Raw genomic sequence first — 25,626 nt, 5'->3', positions numbered from 1 at the left:
CAATAATTTGCATAACTTTTAAGTGAGGCTAGCTCCACGCAAAACTCAATCGCAAATGTGCACATAACATACATTTGTTAAAAAAATATTCCAAATTTTACAATCTTAATTAAAATGAAGTTGTTGAAGGGCTGTGATTCCAAACAGTGTACAGGATGCCTATATGCCATTCATTTCCTTGGAAAAGTGGATTGTTTCCTAAAGTAGAAGATTATTTTTAGTGTCAATGCCGGACACCATAAAAAATGGAACATAGCCAGCCAGGAGAATATCACATGACCTCTTTCTGACTTCCATAAAGATAGTGATGTCAGGATCCCATGTATTTCACTTAACACACATGCATGCCACCACTTGACTTTGCAAAGAGAATTACCAGTATTTGCAATAATGCTCAATGCACAGCAACTAACAGAAGAAAACAGCTTATTTATCCCACAATCAAAACTTGCAGTTGACAAACAGCAGAAAGAACTATTTCTCAGTTTGTCTTTATGATCTTTCTTTAGCATATATCAGAAAAGACCTCGTTCGGTGGATTTACATTTTTAAGTGGCTTTATCATTGAACAAAACTAGAGCATGTAGCAATCTACAACTCTTGTTTCAATGAAACTCCCTTTAAAAATGCTTTTTCCAGATAAGATCTACCTCTTACAATTAGTTCATGATCCAAATTCACTACAACATCCAAATTTTCATTATTTTAAATTACAAGTTTTAACTTTTTATCTCATTTAGCATTTGAAATTTACACTAATGCGTCAATCCATCAATTACATGAATTTTAAGGCACATCTCAACAGGCACCACAATTACTTAAAATGGCAAGATAAAAAATGGAGAAATATTAATCTAGCAACACACTTATGGGTGGAAATCTTCAAAATTGTTTTCAGCCATACAAAAAAAATCTGCTCACCACAATTTACCAAAACAACTTTGAAATTAGTGAAAACACTCACAGAGGGACAAATCACGAAAAAGTTTGAAGTAAAATGGTCTTAGCCATTGGCATTGACTAATTAGAAGATTTCACAGTACACTCACTTTAAATCAAATTTAATTAACCAGCACTCACGTATAATGCTTTTGAGAATATTTAACGAAGGAGATGAACTTCCTTGCTTGAAGTTATATTAGAAACTCGATTGCTGTACATTTTTTCCCATTACAGTTTTCAAATTTATTTTTACATATTCATAGGCATTCTAATTGGTATAAAATGCAGTTGCCTGACAAGGAAAGAAAGTAAATGTATGGATTTGACTTCTAAATACTCAAAAATTAGTAAGATTAATGAGCCCATACATATCAAAAACTACAAAAATAAAAACAGCCAAGGTAACAACTGCTATGAGGCCACTTTGACCATCTTGATTGGGGGGAGGGGGGGAGAGATGTATATTTTTCCAGAGAGTGCACAACAATAATGTTATGTTTAAAATATTTCAAATCATTTCTTTCGAGTCAATTGATGTAATATATTGGAACATATCTACTGAAAGGTCAAACCGGGTCATTTAAATTATTCACCAAGTTTCCAAATGAGCTATGAACACAATGTGTGATGTCTGGACTGAAATAAATTTTGATTAGATTTTTGGCAAATGACTATGACAATTAAGAGGCTAGGCTTGATAATTATGCTCAAAGGGAACTCCAAATATTCCTGGGTTAACACTCACAATGCTGGCAGGAAACAACTGATATCTGTGCGCTCTGGTACAATTTCCAATTAAAAATGATTTACCACCTCTTTGAGTCACATGCAACTTCTGGCAGGATCAACCAGGGAGTATGTTTCAAAACGTCCACCTGAAGAGATCCACACCAATACATAAGTTGATATTTGTGTGGACCACTAAGCTCAAGACCACTTTGACTGTTCCCAGCCCACTCAACAATGATAAGAAAGAGACCGGAGGCAAGCCTGCCAGTGCAAAAAGACAGACCAATGGTTTATTTGAAGGAGTGTCTGCGTGCATTTCCCATAAGACAATGCTCAAGTCCCTCAGAATTAGAATGTTGCGACCTGCACATAATTTTGTAATTCATTGAAATTTGAGAAGAAATACAATTATTCCCTGCTAATACTGAATAATTGGGGGTGTACTGCAACAACATCAATTTTCTAAATTAATTATATATTTTCCTAACAGAAAAGAAGCTACAAACATTTATGAGCATTTTTTAGAGGCGTAAACTAGTAACATTCAAGACCATGAGTTATTTTCATCATCTAAATTTAGCAAGAATAAAAAAATTACTAAATCACGTCTTTAAATTGCATTCATTACCTGGTGAACCCATATTATTAAAACATAGCCTTAATCCCATATAAAGCAAATTATGTCTGACAAGTTTTACATAGCCAAAATAAGAAGTTCAATTTCTTGTAAATTTATCTGATACAAATTTCAAAAATCAAATAATTTTCACCAACTGGGATTCAAAAACATGCTTAACATATATTTTTTCAATATTAATAACTCATGCACAAGTAACTTTCAAGGTATGTTGCCCATGGAGCATTTAGTTGCTAAATGTTTCTCTTGCTTTTTCGAGAGATTCTCCCCTCCTACAGAACCTCACTGTGACCAGGGAGATATGTGGATCCATATTAAGTCTCATATGCAACAAACCATGAAATCTACCTTAGCATCAACAAACCATTTTAAGAACTTCCAATCAATAATTTAGAACATTTTTCAAGAACCAAAGAAAAAGTTTTCATGTCATCACTCTTGGAAATTTAAAAAAAATCGCCCAAAAAAAACTATGGATTATCTCTTCTCCAGCTCATTTGACATTTACGAAGGGATAACCACTCAAGAGAGATCTCACGAATCTAACTGCTTGCTTTCACATTTCATTAATATGAACATGCAAAGTGAAGCACAAAACATCACCTGGACAAATGCAACACATTACTTACAATATGCATTGAACACATAATATGAACTGCTCTCAAGTAGAACATTTTACTTGGAATTTATCCCAATTTACAATTTAAAACTAACTTCTGCAGAATGGCAATTAAATACGAATTACAGTTAAAAGCCTTTGGGAAATAGCATATTTAATGAAGAAGCTTGGTTACAGGTATCACAGCAACAAATTTACACTGGATGAATGTACCATCCTTGCACAAAGGGATGGATTCATATGTAATACCATGAAAGCGACAAAGCACAATTAGCACAAGCAATATTTTGAATCAATGACAACCATAATGTAGGATTGCTCTCATGACTCTCATCTCAGCCACTTGTTTTCATACCCCTACTAAGAAGAAGCACAACTAATAATTGCCAGCAACTGAGGATTCAAATTTCCACAATATAACAATATGCCACAGATAAAAAAAAGCCATTCAATGACTAGTCTTTAATGTCTTCTCAACACCTATGCTAAAATTTGCTTCCACATTACTTAATCAGTCATTCATTTCAGCATCTAACTCCTCATAATTTTTTTTCATGCTCACTGTTTCCCTCAATATTTTCTTCAGACAACCATTTTGTACTTCCTTTTACATTGAAATCTGAATAAGAAAGCCATGAAACAATTCTATTTCTTGAAACAGTAACCACACTTCCAATATGTAATATTCCTTGTAAATCCCTCCATGCTTCACTAAGCCCACCAACCCAAAAATGTACAGAAATAACTGTGACAGATGACATAATTGGGGTAAATAATTATGTTACATCGTTACATCCCTTTGCCCATATGGTTGTTTAACATGAGATATTGAAAAACAAACATCATCATAAAAAGCAACAAAGGAAGCTAACAGTCATTGCACTAAAAAAATTTCAAACAATGGCTACACATTACCAATGATCAAAATTCCTGACAATGGTTATATCAATGACGTCAATCACTGATGTCTTCTGTGATTTTAAAAAAGGCCCTACTTGTTCACTTTCAATACTATATCAAAAAATCACAATGATCAGTTTCCTAGTACAGCAAAAGCTCCCTCATCAGAAACTCCATAGCCTTATTTAAGCTTTCCTTGCAGTCCTGGTATATTCAATGTTTTCAGGTTTAACATTGTCAAAATCCATTGATACTGAAGTAAAAAAATGACGCTTGTTGTAGCCAATTAGACCTGAGAATGATGCAGATGCATTGAAACTAGTCATACCCAATAAAAAATTTGCTGGAGAGATACATTGTTTTTTTAATTCAGTGCTAACAGTCCTGGTTTTCTGAAATGCTAAGGATCTGATAATTCACATGTTAGCTTCTGGAAAAATTTTATTCAAAAGAGGAAATTCAATGCCTTCAATGAATTTTGAAAGATTGCATTTTTTAATCATATTACAGAAACAGGCTACATGCTATGAGGGCTAATTTTGCAATAAATGTTACAAGGAACCTACCATACCACTACTTTTTTCAACTTCTTTGAATGGTTAAAACTCAATGAAAAATAAAAGTCTGAAGGCACTATACTCATGTGCCACTGCATGTGCGCCATATTGTACTAGTTATATGCAAGGAAAAGAAACACAGAGCAGGAAAATTAACTTTCTAAATTCCTGAAATGCAGGTAATGTTGACTTATTTCTGCAACTGATAAGTATGTCAAACCAGAAGCTTCTCAATCGCACGCTAGCTTAAATAGTCTAAATTTGGTTGAGCACTACTAGAATCCCTCAACCCAAAATGATGAATTATCAATTTTATAAGTTGACAGCATTTACATAAAAATTCCCAAGGAAAAAAATGGTTGCTTCAATCGCTCTCTTAACATATTTGGCCAATAAAAATTCTCCACATACTTAACATTTTCATTAATTCTACTAAATTTCAATTACGTGAGAGCAATAAAAATTTCTGTTTCCTGACATATAACTTAAGGCTTGTTGCAGACATACATCTCAAAGGTGATAATTTTTTAGAAATAAATACATAGGGCCCAGTAAGAGGAGTTACGCTGCATAAGAAAAGCCCAGATTTACCAATCTACAATAAATAAGGTCTTGATATAAGACCATGAGCAAAGCTTTTCTCAAAATCCTAAATAATGGAAATTTAGCAGTAATAAGTTATGTTCATACAAATAAGGGAAGTTTATAAAATTGATTTACAGTGCATAAATTGGATTTCAGAATTTGAGAATCAAGGCAAATCTTATTTATTAACTTTATGAGTTGCAGATTGAATTGAATTCTTTTACAATGTCATTGAATCTCAAGTATTGGCAGTACAGGTTATTTGAGCAATGTGATTTGGCACCAATGCCCAAACTTTTGTCAAAGTTGTACGGCCATTGCGGACCATAGCAATGGACCACGCCTTCTTTTATATCAATTACTATCAACTTCAAAATGAATAATTCAAAAGCCAAGATGATTGTCAGTTGATGAAATGCACCTGAAAGCTGAATTAACAAGCTGGAAAACTTCCATAAAAGCATTGATGTTTTCACATACTTAACATGGAGGTGTAGAGTTTTAAATTGGATTATCATATATCACTATTATCATTTCATGATATTACCTCAATTTATCATCCATCTAAATGTCGCACTTTTAATTTCAATTCATCATGAACAACATAAATTCATTAAGTAATCACTTCACCATCAAAGAATTATGTGCATGGATTTTATAGCTACAGTAATCCCAGCTATGATATGTTTCTTAGTAAGAATATGACTGATGTAGCAAGACAACTGCAGAGAATTTAAGATTTTTTGGAGACATAAGAACAGTATAATTACACCCCATACTGGTTTGCTCACACTGAAAACATTGTAGACTTTGCATCTGGTCATCAACTATCAATTTCAAATAACTAATATGAACAGAGGCTACCTAGAGCTGTACAAGTTTTACAAAACAGAAACTAGAAAGCAGCATTAGATACATAATTGAAGGACAATGGTCAAACAGCGAATGACAGGAGCAATTCATTCTTGTAACACTTGATGATTTTCTTAATAAGGAATGAGATTCTGCGGTTTGCTTGGTATGGCCAAATTTTGAACATTTCCATATTTGGATTGCATGAATACTAGTTTGAAGAAAAAACATTAAGAACCCCAATGAATTCTGCATTGACTTCTATCAGGATTCACTTCTCTTGAAATAATTTTATTTCTGATTGAGATATCTCTACACACACAATTAATAATGCATTTCTCTAATTCCAAAGAAACTGCGGGAGATGCCGTAACAGTAACTTTTAACGGAGTCATCCGCTAATGTGCATTTCAATGCAACAATTTCAGAGTGTAAAAATCATTCGCCTTGACTGGGATCCCAGTCAAGGCGAATGATTTTTACACTCTGAAATTGTTGCATTGAAATGCATTTCTCTTTACAGTCCACAATGAATTATGTATCAGTTTCACATATTTAAATCATACATCAACAATTAATGCCAATTATAGTCATTAGAAGTAAAAAAATGAACAATTGTCATACATTTAAGAATTGATAAAACTGTGGTTTAAATTTTAATATACATACTTTATTTTTTCATTAGTTGCAACAAATGCGTATCGCAAGGTAAAGGTAAAACTACTATCAAAATCAAAATAATATTTTAAAATACATAACTGAATCTTGATTCAACTGAAATATTAAATTGATAAAATGAGCACCTGGATTCAGAAATTAATGCAAAAAAATGGTTCAACATTGAGATTTGAGATTCAATGACAAAAGAGATATATTTGATCAAATTTCAGGTCAGATTCATCACTATGCAAATGGTGAAATCCCTGAATACCCGACATGAGTCTATATGGTCTATATCGACAAAATAATTATTCATTACTTTTCACCAAGATCTTCTATATCCTTGTAATAGTATTAAAATCCTTTTGGCATACTTCATGGGGCCTAGGGACTCATTTAGGGAAATAAGAGAGTAAACGTCAGAGAATTTGCATAGTGCTCATGAAAATAATTTATGAAAAGCTTTAAGGTCCCACAACAATTCATTAAAGGTAAGCCAAGGGAAAGCAGGTATCTGCTAATGAGATTAGTATATAGAGGGAAGCTAACTGGGCAAGCTTTCATGTAGGGTTCCTTTAAGGGTACAACTTAATAATAACAAGAAAAACCAATCAGTGACATGCTCACAAAATGAATACTAAACTTAAATTTATTTTAGAAGTCTTCATGCTAAGCACCCTGCACATCTTAAGAGGGAAATTTTGTTTAATATCATTTTTCTATCAACAAATTAATGCAGGCAGGCTAACAAAACTATTTTAAAGACTACATTATATGTAAGCAAATATATGGTTCAGATTATAACTATGCAATAGAACTCCAATCATATCCAATTACAGTATTCAACAAACAGCTCAAATTTCATAATAGGACTACAAACTAATTTAGTATTTCATGACTCATAAACAACAGACAAAAGAGACAAAAGAGGTTGAAAGAACGTTCATTACAGCTCCTGGCCTAGGAGCAATGCCCAGGCCACTTAAGTCTGCTATTGTCACCAAACCAATTTTTCTGGCTAGAATACCCGCAAGAGTACCAGTCTCAGCAACTATTAATGCTTAGTACCTATTACATCAACCATGGCGTCATTATCCCTTCACTATTATCTTGCCACACAAAGCTGACATGGTCTCTGAATTGGAAAATTTTTACTATCTATTTTGAGAAGTACATCTTGTCACCTCCCATGGATTTAATGACTATTATTATGACATTCCAAATCAATTCATATTTTTTCAAGTTACAGAAAAATTTATCAATTTTCCGCAGAAAAGCTTCTTTGACCTATAACTCTGATCCAAATTTGAAAATACTAACTTAATTATCCTAAATTTAAATGCACTGTTAATATCTTTCACAGTGTAAAATGCCCCATTTCATTATTGTACAAATACCAAAATATACTCTGACAGGCCTTGAAAGAATTTTTTCTTAACATTCAACAGTTAGATACATTTAGGTCTCCAATCACAACATGTCACACAAGCGAATGTGAATCTTTTCAATAATGATATTTGTAGTATGAATATCAATATTCACGCTAAAAGTTGGAGGGTATGAGTCATGAACATCAATCTAAGCTTGCTTCTAGGCCACCTGCAAATGATGACTGCGTCAATGGATCATTAATACTCACCCTCAAGAATCTTCCACGGGAATTTTCTTTTAAATCGAGGTAATACCGCCTGTTATCTTTTATCATCATTTCTGATTTTAATTTTCCATCTTCAGGAACATTTTCAGGATTGGGCGGACCTAATGAAAAGAATATTAGAAACAATACTGATGAGAAACCTATTCATGGGAATAAGCACACTTTTTAAAGCACCAGTGAAATATTTTACATACTTAGAACTGTAAAGAAAAGGTCACAGCATCTGATTCTAATTTAATTTTTGCACTTAGCATTGCTGAGTAATTCTTGAAAAACCAAAAGAAAAAGTCACAAAAAATAAAAAAATAATCCAAAGCCTAATGCAAAAATAATACTTATACCTAAGAAACTTTGATAGAATGTCATGATTAATTACACCATCACTCATATTATTTGATTATTTTTGCTCAATGGAAGCCCCTGGTGGTCTCCGTACCGGTTGCTATCCACATTAGCAAGGGTTATCATTAGATTTATAACAATAAATTAAATCTAAAATGACTGACTCAAGCATTCAAAACAGCAATAATGCTCAAGCATTGTTTTCCCCCTGATTTTTGAAAATATTGAGAAGTATTTTTCAAAACCATGTTTCGGAAACCACAGTGAAAATGCACACTATTGCCAATACTAAAATCATTAAAACACACTTAAGATTCCAAATGGAGACATTGTAAGGTAATTAAATCAGATGTTCATATAATCTTGACATGAACTGGTTGATTAATAGGTGATACGCAACCAACACTGCAACAAAATGTGGTATGGGAAGAGGCACCATTTCACCAATTATTGTATTATCATCCTTACCTAATGATGCATAGAAATCACTGAACGCTGATAAATGGTCCCGGAATTCTGCTGCCGTCGACAGAGCCAGGAATATTTGACTACGCCGGCCATCTGCACCTATCTGTATCAACGATAATATTGACCATGGTGATAAAATGTCTCCCTTTAGTAATGACTATAACATGCAATAAGGGCTTCAACAATTCATAAACAATTTCGACTATACAAAACTAATATATCATCCATGCCCATAGGTCCACGACAATAAAATGATAGCAGGAAATAAGATATGTATATTTCACTCCTCTAACATGATACACATCTGAATCAACACATGAGTTAAGACAAATACTAAGACCTAACATCTTAGCACAAAAATGTACATTAATGAGTTCTCAAACTAAACAATTTTTTATCTTAGAAATTTCCTTTGTTGGCTTCTTTGAATTTCATTTTCTTCCCATTAAAATATGGAAGATCAACTTCATAAAATATGAAAAATGGGCCCACAGGAAAACACAAACTACCATAACCAAAGTTCAGGGCTATTGACCATAACTATATTACCTTTTTATTTTCTTGCTGTTAAACAAATTAGCAACATATACACCTGATGTACTACCTTCCCACCCACAGGGCTCTAGTTTGAATCCCATAGTTGCCATGATTATTCAGTAGTATCCTAATGCCTACTTGCGGACAGCAATTCATGTGGAGTATGCCATCCATCAGAGGTGACCTTTGGATGTGGATCCCTTGGTATCTTTTGCTAATAGTAGTCTAATGCAGATGATGCATTTCTCCACAACCTTCCTCAACTGTATTAGCCCTTGTGAATTACACCAGACAATATATATATTCAATGTAAAAACTAGAATAAATCAGAATCATGAGGTATTTTCCACATCAATAATTTCCAACACCATAGCTCAGGCATAGTTGCATTACATTGATAATTACAAGGTTTGTATACAGTGAGATTTTAATTGATCATATATAACATAAAAGATTTCCACAAAGTGGCTCTGTACCATTTCCTATAAATCTACTGTCTTATTTGTGAGAACTCCCAACATATTTTCTTTCTATGGGCTTTCTAAAGCAAAATTCCTGGAGTACTAAAAAGAAGAGTAATAACATTAACAAAATGCAGAAGCCAAAAAATCTGAGTATGGGCACAGCTGTTCTATTAATGGTATTCCACAGGCAAGAAATAAAATTCATCGGGCTAACAGGGCTGAAACATGTTCCTAAATGACATTTAAGTCTATGTTAAGAGCTAAGAGCGATCTTGATCCTCTAATAACAGAAATGTATAATAACATATGACTCTAGTTATACATTATAACCCCTCCTCTTCACACCACCATTAACATCAGATACAGCAATTAAGTAAGAATGGCTGAATGGCGCATTGCCACCCAAGAGTTTTCAAGCATATGCTTTCCACAGTGGTATTCGCAGATTAAATGATGCATAATTAAAAAAAGTCGGCCATATAATATAGTAAGTACTCACCTCTGCAACTTTAATAAACCTTCCTCTCCTATTTTGCTTCACATCTAAATAAAACCTCTTGGACTGAATTTGGAGCATTTTTGTAGCCAACTCTTGTTCCCCTTGTTGCTGCTGCTGACCTATAAATATAAAAAAATGACAAAACATGTTAGCAACATGGACTAAGGCAGTTTTCTTAAAGATGAAATTCTATGAGGGAAAGCATCACTTGAAAATACATTTAATAGTAGCTGCTGTAACATCTTTATGCTAATGACCGAAAGCTAAATTCAGAGAATAATCACCAACACTCATCAGAAGATCAGTCTTAAAATAAGCAATTATAATTCTAGAAATATGAGTTCCAGGGGTTTATTTAATCATCTCCTCTTCTCTAAGAGACTTCATTAATACTATTACCTGATATCCATTATCCCTCATTGATGTACTTCTCTTTTAACTAGCCCCAGTAATCAACTACAACTCCAAATGATGGCAATGATAACATTAATTTAATGCTGCATCAAGTAGAGAAATGGCTTTCCCCACCTAAATGAAAATCTAATGCTCTTATCTGTGACCACATAAAGTACCCCCATTGCCTGTTAACACCAACAAGATTAGTACATGATGTCTATATCTTGCCTCCATATGTAATTGAAATGTAACTACCAACTGTCATAAATTACACACTACGAACTTCATCTATTTTACTTTTCTAATTAAAAAAGATCATTTTTCACATTATCACATATTATTCATTAGATTTTGGCTAATTAGGCAAAAATCATGAGCTTGTAGCCATTTGCATAAAAGAACTACTCAGAAATTTATATGTTCCATTTAGCACAACAAATAACTTCCTCATGACATACTTGGGTTGGCATAGTGTTAACAATAATTAATGTAATATTAATGCATCAATACAGTAAGGTTTTCACATTTTCCTGCACAAGTGTCTAAGAGATCACTCCTGACAAAAAAACTGGGGTGTAGTTTTTGCCTTTAAAAATTTTGCTGAAGTATCCATACTAAAATAATGACCAGGAATAGGTCAGTTCTATAATTTGCTATAAAATAAAAGGAGACTGAGCTATCTGATGTGCAGTGCTAGATCTTAAAAGTAACAAGGTTTACCAATAAGAAGATTTCCTTCACGAAGAAGAGAAATGAGACAAAATATGTAGTCGTCAAGATCAAATATTATGGAAATTAATGAAACGAGATTTTTGCCCTACAAAAAATATTTCAAGAAAAATGTATCATACGTCAGAGATTACACATAATACATTATATATCAGAGAATAAAATTAGAAGAATATTCCCTTCAGGGCACAACTCCATTAAAGCACATTTTCCATGACATATTAAAAATTCATACTTCATACCTTTTGCATCTTATATGCCTATTTCTCATTTTACTTTCCCTGCTACTTATTCAACTGGCTACATCAAAAAAAAGATTTCTAAGGCAGAACTATTAAACACTTTACACTTTCTAAAGCTTCCATATATAATGTCTCCAAAGTTTGTGGCATAGAACTGCAGGCAGGGAGAGAAGGAAGAGTGGATGGAGCAGCAGTTCTTACATTGCGTAACTTGGTACTTGTATCTAGCTCTGACAAGGATGCAGACAATTAGGTATCTCACTCTATTCTCTGACATCTTCCATGTGCATCTTTACCCCGACATTGCTTGAAGAAGGAGTTTGCCACTTCCAATTTTTCTCATAACAGAATTTTATCGGTATCTCTCCCACAATGTTTCATTTTCCCAATTTAAACTGTCCCGCGACAACTCCCTCCCAGCCCACTTCATTCAAGTGTTCTGGTCTCCCATCAGGATTAGGCTCTCCTTCCTTTTAATTGCTTAAAGAACCCCTTCCATAATCCAGTTAAGAGTTTTGTACAATTCCAGTAGCCCATGTCAGAAATATTAATGTATTTAAAATGGTAAAACAGTAATGAGGTTCAGATTCAGTGAAATTTGAAGTCCTTAGTCTCTTAACTTATTAAAACTCTTAAAATAATTATTATCACCTGCAATCACATTGCGTCTTAGGCATGAAACAAACCGAATATCTCAAGGAAAATCTTACTAATCGCCATACAATGCTGGAAAATATCAAGATTTAGGATCTACCCCATGAATTATCCAGGCATTCAAAGAAAGAATAAAACAAATAAAATCAAACATTTTCAATGGCAAACCATATTAGGAGGCTCCCCAATATTTACTCAGTATAAGAAATAGGCAGCTAACTCCAACTAAATAAAATCATTTTGTAATAAGCAAATCTAATAATTTACTTTTTAATTATTTGCAATAACTAAAATGCAAAATATTTCTGATGAGTTCCAGGAAGGTTTTAAAAATTGCAACTCGAATAGCTGCAAAATGATCCAGAAACTAACAATTTCAAATCTTGTGTCCTAGAAACAAAATTTCATTAACATCAACATCAACTTCCATTTATTATTTAATGAAAAATTAAAAATAATTCAAACAGAAACATTAGTTCTGCAATGGCCCAGTCAAAATGCATCGCATTATCTTAGTAGGAATCCTGCAAACACCATTCGGGGCAAAAACAATCGAAGGAATACGGCAAAATTTCCAAGCAGTTTCAACGACAAAGCCGAAGTGAATTCAAAGTCGAATGATTATTTAACGGCAGGCTCCCGAGACCAATACCCATCGCCTACGCTCCCGCCCGGATGTCGCAAACATCTAGATTTACTTTTCAACGCCCCTCAGCAGCCACACCGTGCAATGCCTCAGACGGCGTCGGAGGGGGAAAAAAGACGAGTACATTCCATTCAGAATTCAGGAGTACTACTCCCGCGTCAGTTCCACGAACGCTCGCGAGTACTACGAGTGAAACGAAAGTACGTATGTGCACGGGCTGTAAGCGGTGGGCGCGCGGGATAAAACGGTACCGACTGACTCCGATGAAAACTGTTAACTAAACGGGAAACACCTAAGAAACTCATTCATCCAGGGCTAGCTGCGATTTCTCCGAGGAGTAACGTAAGTAAGTCAGAAGAGGGGAAGGGGGGTTGTGAGAGAGGAAAACGGAGAGGGAAAACGGAGAGGGAAAACGAAGTGGGCTTCGTCGCGGGGTAGAGAATAAAAAGGATGAGGCAAGAACATTACAAGGGAGAAGGGGAAAAATAACAAAAATATTTGCCGGGGAGGACGGGATGAAGACGGTTAAGTGAAGTAGGGTTGGGGAAGGGGAGGGAGAGAAGAGAAGAGGGGGGCGGATAGAGACGGGAGGGGGAGGTCTGGGAGGGATGGGAAGACGGGGGAGGCGGAGAGGTAGTATGAGTGGGCCAGACGGTGAATGACCCCTACAGAGAGCGACGGCAGGAGAGCAAGCAATCAATACCGTGTGTGCAGCCCTGGGACCAACACGTTTCCCACCCCTCCCTCCGCCCCAACAACACCCTCTCCCCGCCGCCGCGAAGATTGGAAGGGGAGACACCCCCGCGAAGGCACTTTCGCATACTTTCCCGAGTGAATATCTTATTTCGAGAGCACGCCCCATTCCTAATGCACATCCCCTCCTTTTTTTAAAAAAAATCCCCCGCACCGCCTCCCCTCGGAGAATCACGCTCCACCGAGGAAATTCCTCCACCCGTCGCCGGAGCACGTCTTATCGCCTCCGAGAAGACAAACCCGGAGTGTCAGGGCGGACGAAAGGGGAAAGTATTCCAGGGGTGTCGAACCCGGCCGGGATCTTTCACTGGGTCGCACACGATGGGATTCTCCTCGCAATGGACGCCCCGTGGGAGTGCCGAGGGAAGTGAAATTATAAACATTCGGGGCGGGGCGCAGAGGTGGGGATTGCCGATGTTTTTTCCCGCCGTTTGAGGCATTTTCACAAGGCAGGTCACCTTAGATAGTTACAACGGAAAGGGCTTAAATTGAAACTAAAACTGGACGCTTAGCTCCAATTATTTCGACGATCGAATTGCCTACAAAAATTATCGAATGATGAAATAATTTGCCGAGCTGTCCACGCAGTGAAAACATCCGCGAACGGCTTCAGAAAAGCCCCGAGACTTACGTCATTTTGTGATCCGCTAAGTTTGGAAGGAAAACTGAAAGAGGCCACCCGTAAGTCGGGGGTAGTCATTTAAATATGCGGAGAAGCGAACTTTTCTGAATCTCAAATAAATTCGAATGCGAATCCAACCTTTTGAAGGGTTATAAGCGTACATTTGATGAGACTTAATATTAGAATTTCTTAGTCGATAATTATTGTTAAACTTTGCGAAGAAACATTCTCTCCTACATTTTAATGCTACCCTTGTAATTTTAATGCAACAATTTCAGAGTGTAAAAATCATTCGCCTTGACTGGGATCCCAGTCAAGGCGAATGATTTTTACACTCTGAAATTGTTGCATTGAAATGCACATTAGCGGATGTCTCCGTTAAAAGTTACTGTTGCGGCATCTCCCGCAGTTTCTTTGGAACTTGTAATTTTAGTTCGAGGAATAGTACAAACCACATTAATGTCGGTAAAACATGCAAACAAAATTAACAGAAGATTGTATTGAAGTATTAGATTTAGCATTGAATAATCCTTTTTGATATCTCTAAAAAAAGAAGTTCCCAATAGTATTCGAAAGTATGAGACTTTAACATGTTACCACGGTAACATGGAGTACATCCTAATGACTAAAAACTAGACTGGAAAACTGGGAGACACACCTTTCCCAAGAGCTGTTGGTTAATCTTCCTATTTCGGCGATGAGGGATAGAGAATTCCGACACCCAACCACTATCGACGAATATTATTAAATGAGGCATAGTTGGGTCTAAATGTATACAATTATAGCGGCTGGGTTGCAAACGCACTAAACAACATTGGAGGGGATCGGGGTGGTGCGGTGGCTTTCCACCCAGAGGCCCGGGTTCGATTCCCGGCGGCGGCAGATATTTTTCAGTGGTATCCTGATCCCTACTTGAGGTGCTTTGTGGAGGGCACTTTGAGTGAGTATGTCGTCCGTCAGGTGGGACGTTAAGCTGCGGACCCCTTGGCGCCTTTTCCAGTCCATCCCTAATGGCGCAAATGACCTTAACTGTCCGTCTCCTACCCTAAATACTACTCCTCCTCCGGTCCAATTTTGTTAGTATCGAGGTCATTTGAGCCATTAGTGATGCAGAGGGTGGAGAGAAACCCGGCGTCGGAATCAGCCTACTCTTCACGAAAGGCGCCAAAAGGCCCGAAGCTTAACGTCCCATCCAACGGACGTCGTACTAACTCAAGTGCTATCCACAGGGATCGAGATACCACTGAAAATATTCGGCGCCGCCGGGATTCGAAAAGTTATCTAAAAAGACAAGTTTATTCACTAACACTCCTGGCCCCTCTGAGTGGTGATTATTCAATAAATGGAAGTTTTCTTCTAAATACTTAAATGCTGTAATCATCAGTAATTCCATTAATTGCTACCGCTACTCACAAACAGTAACAATCTTCGAGCTACTTCATTTGTGCACTCTTCAAGTTGATGACTTTTACTCTCATCATACAGATTATCGCAGGGAAAATTAAATGCTGGTAATACCTCACATTAAGGGGCAACACAATTACTGAATTGAAGAAGGGAATTGGTGTGATGTAATGCGTAAATGTGCACAAAGAACGCATCAGGATGAAGCACACTACTAAAACGAATAAGAATTATTCTGTAAAGCTCATGTAACAATTCCTACAATGGAAAATAAGACCAAAGATATTGCAGAGGGAAAGTTTATGCCTTAATACATTTTGAGACATACAACCGGAAGAATCAGAGCAAGACCTGCATTTGATCCCACCGTCTAGCTCTGACGGAAAGCTGGGAGAGGAAAGACCGGCGAAGGGGAACCTAAACCAACCAGACAGACCGCTTCCACGAGAGCATCTTCCCCTCCCCCTTCCGAGGGAGAAAAATCGCCATTTTCCGAATTCCTTTCGTTCACACCCCCGGCTTCTGTTTCTATTAGCCGTCGAGATGTAGGTTTCCCTCCACGACCAACCAAAGACAAGGCAAACAAGGAAAAAACTGAAACTCCCGGATTATAATTAGCAATGTGGATCGATCAATCGCTTCTTTGGCTTACGGAAACTAAGGAGATTGACATGGAATGGAATCGTCCATCTTCGCAGTCACCTCCTCACCTCGTCAACTGGACGAGTAAAATGACGCTACTCTTATATTTAGGAGGAACAAAATCATACGGATTTTGCAGGCCCGACTCGCTTACTTCACTGATTCCCTTGCGTGGGGAAAATATCCCTTTTTGGCTCAAAGCGCAATTCTATAAAACAATGTTGGGAGGCTACGAATATCGTACGGTGTTTTATCATAAGGAATTATAAAATAAAACATCGCAGGAATCACCCTGTCCACGGAATGGGCAACGCCACGAAAGGAATTCAAGAATGCAGAGGGAAAAAATAGCTGGAACGCTCCTCTACTCAATATAAATACAAGCGAAGGTTGAAGCGATATGATTATTTTTCGACGAGATCCTTTGATAACAATAACATCAAACATTCCTGGGTACCCGCACTGACACGCAACGAAAATATCATATCCCCTCCCCGCCGTCGGTATCAAAAGTATATTATCAAATAGTACATCAACAATACACCTGGAAACTCCATGAAATACAATAAGGAAAATGGAGGATTTTAAAATGGAATACGATATTAGATCGGAAAAGAAAATACTTAGTTCTTCCACATATATCTTATTATACACGACGTTTCGACATACAATAAGGAAAATGGAGGATTTTAAAATGGAATACGATATTAGATCGGAAAAGAAAATACTTAGTTCTTCCACATATATCTTATTATACACGACGTTTCGACATACAAAGATACCTGATGATGACTTTGTAAGTCACCTACGTCCTGTATAACAAAATATATGTGGAAGAACAAAGTATTTTCTTTTCCGATATGAATCGCTTCGACGAAGTGACATCTCAAACCATTCTATTTACGATATTAGGTCATTGCCCTAATTGAATTACTCGGCCAAATTGGCAATAGAAAGGGAAAGCTACACGTAATACGTTCAAAACAAATATACAGAGACAACAACGCAATTAGGTGCAGCCTTGTAAAAATTAATACAATGACAAAAATGTTAAGCTATTACAACACGCCAATTAAGATGAGTGAGTTTATCTATTATCTTTTATATTAATTCCCCATCGAGGAGATGAATACATGCAATAAACAGGCACGGTTTTAATTCGGCCCCTAATCGCCCGAGAAGTTAGAGATGAAGTATTTTGGAAGTTGTTGACTTCATCGATAAACCATTAGTAAAATGCAACTGTGCGTGGTGGCGGAGTGAGAGACTCAATTCCTTTTAAGGACCACTATTTCACATCGAGGACTATTCCAAAAGATTTTGTGAAATCAACTAACACTGATATAGACTCAGAGCTACCTCAGATTGTATTAGCCAAACGCGTAAGCTGTCGGAGCTATGGGCCCACACGCCAAAATGACTTGGTTTCTCGTACTCACATTTAAACTCTTCCCTTCCTTTGCAGAACATTACCGGATTTAGGGATTAATAAAATGGTTAAGTAGCTCCCAATGTCTAAATAAATAGAAAACATTAAGAGTTTGGAATACATTATGCTTTAAAATTTTCACGCGTCAATCAAAATCTCAATGATGAAAAACTAAACGCGAGTGATATCAATTCGTTCGTCGACTTAACCCCAAATTTTTACACTCAAGTCTTGGAATATATCCCTTTTGACATTGATTAATTAGAAACTTTATTACATTATTGATGCCAAATTTTTACAAACTGCACTCTGAAACTGCATCCAAATTTCGGAGTCCGGAGCAATTGCGTACTGCTGAGAATTTTTGGTAATTATCACTGAAATTTATATTAAAATTACTCTTATAAGTGATATGAACTCAATACTGAAAATATTTATTGCAAAATCAACCTTTATTAGTCCACTCCAAATGAAATCGAATTTTCGCTGAGATCATACTCTGAGATATTAGACTCTTACATTTCTACGTTTTACAGAACTGCGTACTTCGATGTTATTTCTACAGTGATTAAACACTGATACCGAACATACGTGTATAAGTTGTGGCAAGAAAAGTCCATGGCATTAGAGTGAATAACTATGCGCCTCCATCGCTGCCGGCAATTTGTCCATTAAAACTTTCCAAATATAACGCCAAAAAATCAAACGGCAACATGATGACAGGGGTCGTTTCGTAGAAATAATCCATATAAAATGAATAATAATCCCACAGATATAAATAACGACCAAAATTATTTACTACATTCGCTACCGTATAGAGGCTACGACCAAGGCTCCATTTTGTAACTCCAACGCTGAAAAATCTAAGAAACATGAAAGTTTTAGTTCCATTCATCCGAATTTGGATTTGTCCATCGTAGAGCAAAGGAAAACCTTCAGGTTGTTTACACAACACTAATACTTCTCGGCTTCAAGAATTCGGTTTCTTCTTACTTTCCAGCCCATAATAACACCCAATGAAAAATTGATGATACCGGGAAGTGTATCAAGTCCCCCCATCAATAGGTGAACGACCCCCAAATCTAGGATGCAACTTTCATCTTTTTTTTCGAAGCGCATTGGATCAGAATGTGAATTTGATTATTGCCTACAGTGACACAAGCATATCTGACAAGAGTGGGGACGCTAGAACCTACGCCATGTAGGCACCGTTCCTAGCATACTACTGCAGCGCCTTTTTAATCCCATAAAACGAGTCCACAAGCGGCAACAAGTGAGGCCGACAACGGTGCATCAATATGTCGTAGGCAACCGAAGGAGGCCGCAGGGAGGCCGAATCAATTAAACGGGGAGGACCTTATTGCCGAGTCCCTACCGACCGACCGGGAGTCTCCGAGCGACCAATCTTTGAAGCCCTCCGAATATAAACGGGAAGTATACGAAAGAGGTTTTCGCTCGATATGCGAAGTGGCATTCAGGACGCGAAACTGCCATAGTTTCAAGCTAAATAAAAAGGAAGACGGTGCATTCAATGCCCAAATTGGAAGGATGTCTCTTTAGCAGTGGTATTGAAAATGTATTATTACCCCTATCGTGCTACAGTAAGAGAGATCATGTCAATAAAATTGGAGGGATTATAAATGGACTAGATTAAGACATCATTTTTACGGGATAAGGGATTGGAATAACATGGTCCAACCACGGTAGGAGTCATATTCGGGTCAAAATTAGTCTTGTGTCTATTCACCCCATGCCACAACCCCAACGCAGTGGCTTGCATGGTACTAAAATATCAAATATCTACACGTTAAATGACTTTGGAATGGTTCGAGCAGGCAGCGCAAAAATCCTTTCAACGAAACTTGTGATCACAACAACATTCATTGCGACCATTTACACATTTGTTTTGCCGAAACTTTTTTCATGAAGACATGAGACGGTTAAAAAAGAAATCACGCTAGCATTTATACAGCATACCATTTTTACGGCAAAAGATATTTCGATTTCATTGAGCATTTACACACCGCGGGCAAATTCGCAATGAACATTTTGGCCATATTTTTTTTAAACTTTCACTTCAGAGCTGGACTTCTGTGTAAAGAATATTCAGCGTTAAATATTATACATGTAGCTCGTGTACAATATCTCTCCCCTTACATGAAGTAGGCATAATTGTTGCCGTATAGTTGTTCTAAACTCTGACGATTGTAATTATGATGTTATAATGTGGGTGCCAACCTCGTAGCGGAGTGAGAAAGATGAAGCAGCGTGAAGAATTTCCGCATTCAATAAATTAAACATCTTAATTCCAACTATGGATTACGAATTTAATTTTGGGAATCGAAGCTTAATTTTACATATCTAAGTAACATAAGCAAATTATACGTGGAAATTATCAATGCAATTTTCAAGGTCCCACGCGCATAGTAGGACATACGAGTATCGCACATATTTCAATTTACAGTCTTTCAATAATGAGTATTTTTTTATTAGAAGTCTCCGAGCTCGCTTGGGCATTACCCATTGTCAAGGTTTTCCATCAAATGACGATTTCACCGGATATGTGCTACCTCCTTATTTATTCACGCAAAATTTTTGATATTTAAATATGTATATTTTTTTATATACATACAGTATATAGAACCTTAACATAACTATCAACAGTTGACTTGCTGGTATCCACACGATGCAGATGAATTAAGCACAATATATAAACTGATCGGTAGCTCATTCCGAGGGAAGTCGCGATTTCTCACTCGCGGGAATTTCCACAATTGAGAAATCTTACCGACCCCCGTGCGAGTGAAGACATTTTTTCCATTCGGTATGTCCTCCTAAGACTCCCGACAGTCAAATTGACGGCCAATCCATGAGCAGGGTCACAGTGTAAAATCCACTGGGAACGACTGGGACGACCGCAATCCCAGCTGGCAAAAGAAACGTCCTTGAAAAGCCGACACGAAGGGAACATGGGGAGGAGGAAGAATCAGTCCATTACATCACTTCGCATATTTCAGCGGTGCCATCATCCTACCAACAACCCCCGCCCTCCGCAGCGACCCCTCCAAGCCCCCATCCCTCCCTCCCGGCCTCGCCTCCTCCGCGGCCGACATCCGCGCCCGGGTGGAGGGGAGGAGACAGAGGGGCAGACGGCAGACGGGGGCTAGGGGGGCACTTGTTGTCGGAGGAGTGAATGCCAGCCGCCGGCAGCCACAGAGCCACTGGACGCCGTGTTGTGCAGGGTCGCCTCCTCGGGCGGGACGACAAAAGACTAGGGGGCGAGGGGGAGGGAAACCCGGCATGGACCGAGATGCGTGTTTTCGCGCACCCAACCCCACCCAAGCACCATTTCGAAGGATCGGTATCTCGAACGCACGGGTCGCTGGAGCATCACGGGCGGGGCACGAGGGGTGTCGTCATCCCCCCCGCACCTCAAATTCGACACTTGGATTTGCACACATCTACGATTCGAATTCCCCCCCACTCCCGCGCCTCCGTCCTGGCACGGTGATCACTCAAAATGACACCCGCGGTCATTCCACCCTCCAGGGACAGGGGCCGAAGAGGGGGGAGGGGGACGACATTATCGGGCGGCCCACCACCCCAAAAGTCCCTCCCCGGCCGCGACCCGGCGTGCGTGCAGGGGGCTAACCGGGGGGCAACCGAAGGGGGTGCCGGTGGAAGCGGTGGCCGGGGTGGTCGTTGATCGATAGGGGGCGGACGAGGAGAGGCGGGCACTCGGGGAGGAGAAGGGTGCTTGGTGGGGGGAGGTGGGCAAAGAGGCGGGCCGAAGGGAGTGCACCTACCGGGGGGAGACATTGGCGGGGGCAACGGGGGCGGCGGGGGCGACTCGCTCGGGTGGTGAGACAGCATCATCGCCTCCTCCGCCCGGAAAACGCGACTCCGGTACATCCTCCCGGCTCCCAACACTCCCACCGACGCTACGCCAAACGATCCTCCTCCGTCCGCCCTCTGCGGCGCCCCCCACTCCCCACCAACATCCGAAAGGCACCGGCCACCCTCTCCTTCAGGAGGCACCACCGCCACGAGGGCCCCCGTGCACCACCGCACCGCCCGGCGGGCACATTTTGGGCCCGATACTCCCGCTTACCGTCCCGCCACTCGGCACCGACTGGCGGCCGCGGCGGCTCCCGACGCCCGTCCCCCACCCGAGCGATCCCCTCAACCCCTCCTCCACTCCCCGTGCCCATGCGAGACGCGGCAAGACGCAGGCCCAGTCGGCCGGGAGGGAGAGGGTTCAGGGTGGGTGGGGGGGAAGCGAGAACCCGCCGTGAGGCACCCAGCGCGGAAAGGGGGGGAGTGCGGCGGCGGGCGGGGATGAAATGCACACGGAGAGGCGACGCAGGGGGGTAAGAGAGCGGGGAACGAGCAGGGAGACGCGGGGAACGAGCAGGGAGACGGGGCGAACGAAAAGGGGCCACGGAGGGAGTGGCGGCAGACGCGCCCGCCCCGTCCCCCTCCCCCCAGACCCAACCCCCCTTCCGTGGGCGGCTGTGGGCGCACGCCGTCTGCCGCCGAAACAAAGGCAAAGCGCGACTGCTGATACCAGCGACAACTGCCGCACGATTTAGAACGAGGGTGAGCGGGCAGAGGAACATGGAGGTTTGATATGCAGAGTGCAGGGGAGTGCGGCCTGCGACTCTGTGCTCGCTCATCTCTGGCCCGCAAGCGACGCAAACGGTGGCGACAACAAGACAGATCACTTTCAATCCGCGATTACAATTCTCTCCCCGTTACCCAGAACTGGAAAAATTAGAAATTCACGTTTCGGGAACTTTCTTTTCGCAATGGCTTGCATAAATTGGAAGTGATGTTAAAAATATATTAGTATCCCAATCGTCCTCCGGAGAGATCATGTCATTAAAATTAGATTACATGTAGAACAGATAAAAAAAATATCATTTTTCCCATAAGGGATCAGTATAACATTGTCCGACCTCGGTAGGGTCATATTCGGGTCAAAATTGGTCTGGTACGTATTCGCCCCCTGCCACACCTACCAGTGGCTGGCAGGGTAATAAAATAATAGCTCCGACACGACGATGCATGTTTTAAAGGGGAACCACAGATTGCCAAACGCACAGCATTTATTTTCTCAGCGCCCTAAGCCTAGAAGTCACACCCATTATCGCGAAGGCGCAGCAGATGTTCGAGGTGAACTGTTTCGGGAGTGCCTACGGCTTCGACAATTAATATTTTCGGGAATGGAAATTAACAATCTGAGCCCAGCTCATCACTTGAGTTAACATAGCGTGAAAATTGTAGTCTTAATTGGGAAAAATTTTAATCTCAAATGGATCACTTTCACAGGATTTCGCCTGCAATTCTCACGCTTTATCTCGCTTCCATAAATTTTCATTCAATTTTTTTTAACACAGGAGGAATGTGTGGAGGCGCAGTTACGACGTCGTTTTCCATTTTTGATGGGGATCGTTATTTCACTGCTGCACATGCTGCGGCCGCCCGGGTTATTTCAAGCGGCTAATGCTCTCCAATCGCCATTGGTAACAGGTATGCACGGGGGAGTAGTGGACTACAACTGGACAAGCATGGAACATTTTTAAGTCCTAAATAGAATCCACAGTCATGGAAGGAAAAACCCTACACAGCCTTGAATATCCTATCCCGTCTTCGTTGGATGTGTTCATTTTTTTAAAGAGAAAAAGGAAATCTTTTCTGACTCCTAAAAAGCAAACTTCAATGGGTTGTGAATTGACTTGCAAATTGAGGATAGTCCCCTAGCGTATATTTATTCAAGGGTCATACCAGCACACGACCAACTGATGAGGCAGGCTGAGAAATTTATGTGGTGTTTTCTAAAATGGTGCCAACAATCGATTTGATTCCTAGTATTAGTGCCACTCTGTTAAGGCACATTATTGGTGCATATAGAGCAGTAATACTTAAGGCAGTAATAGTGACAATTTAGTGCTCGAACCCAAATGCTTCCCCCACAATAGGTCTCATACCAGAAAGTCCGCAAAATACAACCCCAAACCATATGAATAACCTAGGTTTAACGGTAAGTTTTATTTATAGATGTTTCCCCAACGGTTTGCAGGTATATAAAATAATAAAACACCCAAAATGGCTAAGGGGCCACAGGAGCAGGTACCAACCGAATGCATTCACTCACGCAAGCGAAGTTCCGGAAAAATCTCACAGACACAAGAAAACAACTAACCAAATACTTTCCAAAAATCTGGAGGCCCAATGAAGACAAATTAAAACTTTAAGAACATGTATTTTTTTAAATCTTTGCGGTCATCGTAACGCTCTTTCCACGCGGATAATTCATTGTGGACTTACTATGCAGCTCAAAAGTAAGGTCGAGGATCAATCCCCCTCAAAACATACAAGAGAATTTAATTTTTCCAAGGTATCCGCTTAATTACCTGAGTACCCCTAGAGTTTTCCAGAAGAGCATAATTCTTTTAGTATTTTCGGTTTTCCCTGATCTCAAAATTGGCAGACACATTGCATATACAAATTAAAGAGCCCATCCGATCGTAATCGGAGATAAAATTCGAAAGGTATTCCGTAACAACCTATTCATTGGACTACTAAGGTTGGCTTATTAAATGAAATATCATCATGTGATACAGTTTTTGCAACTCAATAATTGCGCAACAGGATTATCGATTATGTGAGTGAGGTCAGCCCGATGGAATCGAAATGAATATCGCGGTTATTTCCAGTAAGTACGCAGTGATTCTTTGTCACGCTTGGACACTTAAGGGTATTTGGCATCGCCAACACAAACGCGACACAAAAAATCACATACGAGCATCCACAACCGCAGCGGAATCATAACAATTTAACAACACATTTCAGTTCCAAATAATGTAGACAAGGAATTGATCAAGCACAGTGTCTCAGCAACGCACACGACAGGGAAGAGAAGTACTTGGGCAAAAGAAACTCGAGATACCGAGTTGGAGTAGTTGCAGTAAATTAAAAGCCACCTCTTTTCTCATCCGGTCTGTCCATTTACGTACGTTCATACTTCTCCATACCCAGGCCTCAAAACGCCTCCCCCCTTTCTAATGCAACCCATGTTTCACATCCATATAAGATAACACTCCATACGTAACACTTAACTACTCTTTCTCAGTCTAATATCCATTCTGCAACAGAACACTTTTCTTTTCCTGCTGAACGCTTCCTTGGCCATTGCTATCCATTTTTTAATTTCCTTTTCACTCTTCCAGATTTTTGTTAACTCCGCCCAAGAAATGAGAAGACACGTTGCAGATGTCGAGCCTACAGAACACACAATTTAGAAGTATACGAACAATCAAGAGTATACCATTTTAGAATGCAATATGATTTGGCGTATATTCCTCTTAAAATGCATTTAGTAAACTATAAGGTGATGGCGGTGCAGTCTAGGGGGTAGAGTGTTCTGCAACTGATTGAGGGAGTTGAAATACCGGGTGATGCCTTGAAGCAACATCCTGTTAAACCCAAACGGTACAATTTTCTGGATTCCATAACTTCCTTTAAAAACAGGCAGAGGATTGCACGACGAAATATTTTTGTCTCGCCTTTTTACATAAAAATCACCTCATGAAATTTTTTATAAAAGTGCAATTAATCATATTCGTCGATTCCGCTAGAATTCCGAAGTTTTTGTAAAT

General features: G+C 39.2%; 1 protein-coding gene across 1 annotated transcript in view; it reads right to left on the bottom strand.

Annotated features, from left to right (window-relative positions):
• Pur-alpha (Purine-rich binding protein-alpha) overlaps window positions 1-25,626 on the bottom strand; it is a 72,184-nt gene that overhangs the window by 3,269 nt on the left and 43,289 nt on the right. The window contains exons 3-5 of the mRNA XM_071594233.1: window positions 10,449-10,567; window positions 8,949-9,051; window positions 8,123-8,239 (exon numbers count right to left, since the gene is read on the bottom strand). Of these exons, the coding sequence (XP_071450334.1) occupies window positions 8,123-8,239; window positions 8,949-9,051; window positions 10,449-10,567 (339 nt within the window). The remainder of the gene's footprint in view (window positions 1-8,122; window positions 8,240-8,948; window positions 9,052-10,448; window positions 10,568-25,626) is intronic.

This window comes from Hetaerina americana, unplaced genomic scaffold, assembly GCF_022747635.1.
Source record: "Hetaerina americana unplaced genomic scaffold, ioHetAmer1.1.p SCAF_6, whole genome shotgun sequence".
Lineage (NCBI taxonomy): Eukaryota > Metazoa > Arthropoda > Insecta > Odonata > Calopterygidae > Hetaerina > Hetaerina americana.
The sequence above is the reverse complement of the archived record's forward strand: the minus strand, read 5'-3'. Positions and strand labels throughout refer to the sequence as shown.